The 7,029-nt window shown below is 42.3% G+C and overlaps 1 protein-coding gene across 2 annotated transcripts; it reads left to right on the forward strand.

The window, feature by feature from the left end:
- The first annotated feature begins 761 nt into the window (after nt 1-761).
- On the forward strand, nt 762-6,047 carry zgc:114130 (uncharacterized protein LOC570332 homolog). Of its 2 annotated transcripts, none has more exons than XM_037082628.1 (2): nt 762-1,076; nt 3,057-6,047. In XM_037082628.1, the coding sequence occupies exons 1-2, from the start codon at nt 1,023-1,025 to the stop codon at nt 4,299-4,301; spliced, it is 1,299 nt and encodes a 432-aa protein (XP_036938523.1). In that variant the 5' UTR covers nt 762-1,022; the 3' UTR covers nt 4,302-6,047. The 2 variants fall into 2 exon arrangements, with proteins under 2 accessions (XP_036938523.1, XP_036938524.1); XM_037082629.1 differs by lacking the exon at nt 762-1,076 and adding an exon at nt 1,197-1,462.
- The last annotated feature ends 982 nt before the right edge of the window (nt 6,048-7,029 follow it).

Genomic DNA, 7,029 nt, shown 5'->3' on the forward strand with positions numbered 1-7,029 from the left:
ACTGCTCCTGTTTTCTGTCTGTGCTTTTCCGTTTGTGTTTGTCTGCTCCCTGATTCTTGTTTTAGCAACTTCAGTGGCACCTCCTCTGTCCCCTCTGATGAGTTAACATTAACCGTCTTAAAATCATTTGGAACAAGCACATTTGTGCTCCAGGGGGAGTTTCATACGAAGGAGCAGATGTAATCCCAAGATATAAGGAGAATGACCTTAAAGTACAAACTGCATTAAGTCTAATCAGACTAATACAAGGAAGTATTGGCATTAGCTAAGTTGGTGTGCTGAAAAAGTTGGAAATGCAAGAAAAAAAAGCCAACTATTATGACAATCAGTTGATTATTTCAGTAATCTTTGAAGCAAAATGTCATCATATGCTGGTTCCAGCCTCTACTTCCTGTTGGACAGAAAGACGTCCCTTTGGAAATTGTGATAGGCATTTGTTTTTACAATGTTATAGACTTAATAAAAATATTATTGTGCAAATAATTGTCAGATGAATAGATAATGAAAACTGTTTGCTCAGTAAATGATCTTGGCTTAACTTGCATCCACTCATTCTTAGCATTACAAAAACAATGGCGTTAATATTGTTTGAAGATGGTCAATATTCCACTTACATCTCACTCAAACGCCATATAGTCACACAAATGTATTTTAGATGTCCTATCTTTAAGCTAACCTTTAAACACAGGATTTCTACCGTGACCTACCATCTACCTTTAACTTTTTTAAGGAGTTGAACAATACTCTCTATTAAGTTGGGTCTCCTCCTGTGGATTTGGGTCTGGAGAGAGAAGCTGAAAACAACTTGTGTCTGACTCGGAGGCGTGGGAGTGGCTAACAGCGGTGTTAGGTTTTAAATCCACACGTGGTCTGACTCTGCGGCTTGTTTAGCACCGCACTCAAAACTAGAAACTTCTGACCGACTCATGCCAGCGAGTTGCCCACGTCTATCTCTGCGGGGGCGGACGTGATCGGACGAAGACTGTTTTTGATAACACGGCTAAGAAGAAGAAGAAAAAAAAATGCCTTCTTACCCCCTCAGCCAGTTCATGGACCTGGAAGAGATGATGTGCAAGGTAAAAACGGAGCGCGACGAAAAGCTGAGCAGAAAAAAAGTTTGCTAGGTCAGGAGGCTGATGTTAGCCTGCTAGCTTAGCTAGCTAGCTGCTCTGCTAACTTTCTGGCTAACTTTGTTCGCTGTATCTTTTCTAAGTCTGTGTTAGCGGGTGCCGTTGCTGTGCCGTTTGAACAGTTTAGCTGTAAACGGTGACTTTGTCGAGCGTGTGTCTGTTTTGTATGATAAGTTAGTTGGCATGGACCTGGAAGCTAACAAGTTATCAGTAAAGTTGACACAAAGTTGTAGCGTTGTAGGGGGTTACGATTCAATGCAACGGGGGCCCATTAAACTGTCCACTAACTAGCTAACTTGAAGATTTGGTCGCAGTTGAGGTTGGATAACATGGTAAATATACGTTTCACACATATGTGAATCATCTGCCTGGCTTTTATTAGCGATAAATGACGACAGCAAGTCCAGTCACGACTTAAACTTTTTAAAAAATCTGAGCTAACTAGCTAACATAAATTAGCTCATCAAAAGTTGCTAGTTAACGTGTTAATTGTTAACTGTTAACGCGGAGAACTGTTTAAAGTGTACGTTTGTGCTCTACGTCTTACTGTAGCACACTGCACGATCTGCATAGCACCACACTGTCGCCTGTTGCAGCCTATTATCATCACAATAGTACATACAGTGTTTTGTGTGTGTGTGTGTGTGTGGGATGCCAGGTTGAATCTCTAAAAGTGGGGATGGAAAGGGGGGGAAAGACTGCTGCTCTGTTTTTACTCTGTTTATGTGAGTAATGTCAAGAAGTGGCCACCTGCTGTAAACCCACCCAGCTATCTAAAAATTGTATTCAGATGGCAGCTATTTAAATGAATGTTGGTTTTAATGTATCATGCTGTGGTCAGTCTATATTTTGTCATATATGGAAGCACATCAGAGTTTTAACAGTCGTTCGAGCCCACCACCCTGCCTCAAATGTTGCGTCACGAATCACTCTTCACCATCTCTTCAGGTTCTTAATGTTCACTTTCATTTTCGCACTTTTCGAGAGAGGAAATCTGTATCACACAAAGTAAAAATGGACTGATTGTAAAATACCCTGGAAGAGGGTGACTCATTGCTTACTGAAGAACTGCATAGCACAACAAAAACATCAATGTGCACAGTTTAACAGAAGTTTAAAAAAGTTTTGTTGGAATTTAAACATGTATGCAGTGTTGTATAAAGTACCCAGAAGTCATAGCTCAGTAAAAGTAAAGACACCGTGTTGGAATACCATTTTGGTAAAAGTAACTCTTACAAGTAGTGCTGGAGTAAAAGTCATATAGTATCATAACTAGTTGTTTAGCAAAAATGGAATATAACTGTCAAAAGTACAAGTTAAACTAAATTTTATGTATATTTACATCTTTGCATATACTGTATACTTGGGGTTTATTAATTACCGGCTGGACCAATTATCAGATCAGATATTGGGACCTTGCTGTTTATTGGAATCAGTGTTTTGTTGTTTTTTTGTTTGTTTTTTTTAAATTGATTTAAATATGCACTCATTTCATTTACTTGTAGCATTTAATCTGGAAAGTAACTGCTGATGAAGTTATAAATGTAGTCAGTAAAAAGTACATTATTTGCCTTCAGATTTTCATAGTGTAGTGTAAAGTACCAGGAAATAGAAATAAGAAAATGCACTTAGTAACATTCCATCATTGCTTGTATGTCAGTATTTAGTACCCATCACCCATGAGACTATTATTTTACTGAGTCTGAGAGACGGACAATTTTCCATTAAAACAGAAGTCTCACTTTCGGGAACCTGGTTGTTCTCATATTGTTTAGTAGCTCGCATGTGAAATGTCAACAGATGTCTGTGTATTTAAATTTTATCGAAATCACTAAAACCAAGAACCACACAACAGGGTTGTCATTACTTGATTTCAGTTGTAAAATGCATGGGCTAATGTTGTGTTCTTCTGTGATCTCTCTACAGCAGTTACTGAATCTGGATTTGAGGGAGCAGAACAGACCACCGCCTCCCCTCAGCCTGGCAATGAGAACACCAGGTTATCTCGGCCAGCCACGTAACAACACATCATTCTCCCTCTCGTCTCTCTCCTGCCTCCCTGCTGATCCTTCAGACGGCTTATTCCAGACCTCCAGCCAGTGGGGGCAGCAGCCAGAAAGCCCTCAGCCCTCTCAGCTCGCCAATTCCACCCAGTGGGGCAAGGCGGGCTTCCTGGCCCAGCGCTCCATCAGCATGGTAGAGACCGGCAGCACCACAGCAGCAAGTCTAGGCTGGCCCGGGGCTGACATGAAGCACTCCCAATGTGACATCAGCCCCACTGCACTGACCACCAGCTCCTCCTCATCCACCTCCTCTGTTTCCTCTTCCTCATCACGTTATAAGACTGAACTTTGTCGATCTTTCACTGAGAGCGGCCTCTGCAAGTATGGGGGGAAGTGTCAGTTTGCTCATGGGATGGACGAGCTGCGGGATCTCAACCGGCATCCGAAATACAAAACTGAGCCGTGTCGCACGTTTCACACCATCGGCTTCTGCCCATACGGTATGCGCTGCCACTTTGTCCATAACAATGAGGAGGAAAAGAAGCACGCCTCCTTCTCTCGTTCCTCCTCGTCCTCTTCCTCCTCCTCAAGCATTAGTCAGCAGCCACCTTCCTCCTCTCGCCTGCACAGACCTCCTCTTGTCAGACAGAGCTTCAGCTTCGCTGGGTTTCCCTCTTCTATCCAGCAGCCCATTCAGCCTGCCCTTACTGCTCATCTTCCTCCTGCCAGTGCTTCTTTCACATGTGCTCCACCAGCTTCTCCTCCTTCCTGCGCTGACATTACCGACCTCCTGTCTCATGCCTTCCTGGAGATGGACTTCGAGGCCTCCCCTGCCTACCAGCCACCCATGGGCCAGGCCGCTACAGCAGATACCCGCTCTCCATTCCTGCCCTCTCCAGACTCCGGCTGTTCTCCATGTGGGCCATCTCCGAATGCCTCCCCTTCTCTGAGACAGAGTCCCAGTGCCATCGGAGTCTTCCCAGGACCGTTAGGTGCAAGATCCCTGTCTTACACTTCTCTGTCAGATCAGGATCAGGATGGAAGCAGCTCTGCCAGCTCGCTCAGTGGCTCTGATTCCTGCGGAGGCATCATCGATGCCAGCAGCAGACGTCTGGCAGTATTCAGTCAGCTCTCCGTGCCTGAGGATGCTACTGGGTTCTGCCTTTAGACTGGAACACAGACACACACATTCGACATGCAGACCCTGAATACTCTGTCGAGACTCAATATATGCTGCACCACACAATGCTCGCACACACACGACCCTTATAAATGCACAGCTACTACACACAGCTACTGGACTGAGACCTCACACGTTCCTTGCACCTGTGTGGCGTCGAAGGAAACAAAGACTTTGTGATTGACTGTTAACGCTCAGAGAGATTGGCCTGTTAGATTCATGTGGTTAAAATGTCACTGGCATACATGCGTAAGGGAAGCCACAGTGATACCGAAACTAAAATGTGTGTTGCCACCAAAACGGCGTTCATATCAAGAGAGAAGTTTAATAGCGTTGGAAGTTATTGATGCATTATCACAACTCTACGTTGAGATGGCAAAGATAATGTAATCAGTGTGATTGGCCGATGAGTGCCTCTTGTTTTTGAAGTCCAACCACACCATTTTTATGACATCATCTTGTGACTGATCTAAAGAATGTGACAAAGCCAAAGACATCTGTTTTGTAGCTCAGTGGTACAAACACACAATGTGACCTTTTTGTTTATGAACTGTTGTTTTGCCACTAACTGTCCACAGTATTGTCTTCATAAGCTGGTGAAGTATGTCTCCCCCCCCCCTCACAACTGTACAGTCTTGAGGTCATGTTTAGATCACTGGCCTCGTACCTGAATGTTTTAAACAATTGCCCGTAGCGTTATTGAACAGGCCGTGTTACTTTGTTGAAGCTGGTTTGTTAGGAGAGATGTGACAAGGGGTGAGAGTCTGTTTTTGTTTTTTTTTGTTTTTCAAATCAAGCAAGTTAGTGTGAGTTCTCTGTTCTTTGTCTCGTGTGCCAAACGACCAAAGGTAAGCTACGATTACTCAGATTGAACCGAACAACAAAGCCCAAGTGTGCCTGATCAGACTTTTACAAATCTGATGTCCATGACATATCTCTAATTTATTAGTGTCGATATGTGTTAGCACAAACAGTTAGCATTGCGGAAAAGCGATAAAGATGGACCAAAAACGCCCTAAGTGAGATGCCGTCACGTTCTTCTGCATCTTGTTTTGTTAAACTGATTTAATTTGAACATGGCTTGAATTACAAATCACCTTATTGTGTCATGCACCTGTTTGGTGAAAGTCCTGTTTACCTCTGGCATGCTACCTAAAAACAACTTTGTGTTTGTTGTATTGTACCTTAAACATTCCCAGGAGTGGCTCCCTCCCCCCCTCATCGACAGGCAGCACCAATGTTCCATTTTTGATAATATTCATGGTTCCATGCCTCTCACCCCACTCACCTTATTTCATATCTCCTTCAGTATTGACTCCTGTTACAGTTTTGTACTGTTAGGAATGTGTAGCGTCCTGGTCACACATGAGTGAACTGTGCGCCCAGTTCTGTTGCCCTATGGAGCTAGGTCCAGCGCTCTGTAGGGTTAAGGGTATGTATGCTTAGCGTTATAGAAGTTTTACTGGGCTGTTTTGTGTGTTTATGATGTAGTCGGTTAGGAGAACAGACACCATGCTGTTACTGGTCTATTTAAAAATTGCCTTTTCATCAACATGTTTGAGGCCTGTTTAGTGTTAAAGGTGATAATCTTTAGTAAATTAATTTCTTTAATTTATTTTAACGTATTTATAGAGGACTGAGTTGTTAATGCTTGTATCAAGTTTAATATATTTGTTTTGCTTTTTGCTTTTTTTTTGTACTGGAAATAAAATTGTTGTTTTTTTTTTTACTGACTTTGTTTACTCTCAGCGTGTTTATCTTTGATCACCTTCAGGGTTTCACTCAATCTTCCACAGGTAACCGAAACCTTGTGTGGAGGTGCTGATGCAACATAAGTTACGGGACTCATGCGCATTTCCTTGAAATTTCTGCGTAGTCGTATGTATGTATTATGCTGTCTGTAGTATATTTGCAACAAAGTAGACACATGAGTGACGTTTTCAGTGCAAGGTGCAGGAAGGGAGGAAGCAAGCAGGAAACCAGTGAACTGTCATTATGGTTTTCATTGTAGATCACATTCCCCCAGTGGGCCTGCACTGTTGAGGTTAACTCGGTCTGCACGCGATGTCAAAAGTGATGATGAGCCTGGTGAATTTACTGTGAAGTTGATCATCTCAGACTGAGTGATGCTAAGATCATGTTTTCCTGGAAAGTAACAGAGCAGCTGGGGACAAAAATATATTTCGTACACCTCTTGTTTTAAGACCTGTGAAAATGAATTTTGCTCATTTCACTTAAAGGTAGGGAAGGTGATTGTTGAGAAAGATGGTGGACTGCTGAGTGTCATTTCTGGATAGTCAAATAATGACATTTTGGGTTACAACTTAACACCATATACTGACCTAAAAACGTTGGTACTGACTTTGGAGGGACACTCCGTTATTTGGTGAAGACATGCATTTACTTAGGATAAAACTGGACACGATGGGTAATTACACACATAATTGCTATGGAGCACACAATCAATAATTTAACATCTTATACATTTTATTTGTATAGTGCTTTACATAATTCTCAAAGACACCTATATGCTTCACTTTATCTGCAAACTTGAAACATCACTGCCACTCTTGGAAGAGTGATGAGAATATAATGCTTCATGCTTCTGAAAAATACAGTAAATAAAGCTTTAAAGGATACTGTATGCATTCATTCACATCATTCAGTCTAAGAGTATTTATAGACTAGAATTCACATTTCCATCCACAAGTGACAC

Source organism: Acanthopagrus latus, chromosome 2, assembly GCF_904848185.1.
Source record: "Acanthopagrus latus isolate v.2019 chromosome 2, fAcaLat1.1, whole genome shotgun sequence".
Taxonomy (NCBI): domain Eukaryota; kingdom Metazoa; phylum Chordata; class Actinopteri; order Spariformes; family Sparidae; genus Acanthopagrus; species Acanthopagrus latus.

What these genes read in the sequence shown, in the direction of transcription:
- zgc:114130 (XM_037082628.1), top strand. Translation starts at nt 1,023, where the DNA reads ATGCCTTCTTACCCCCTCAGCCAGTTCATGGACCTGGAAGAGATGATG. An exon ending in TGGAAGAGATGATGTGCAAG is followed by an intron (nt 1,077 to 3,056) that starts GTAAAAACGGAG and finishes ATCTCTCTACAG; the next exon opens with CAGTTACTGAATCTGGATTT.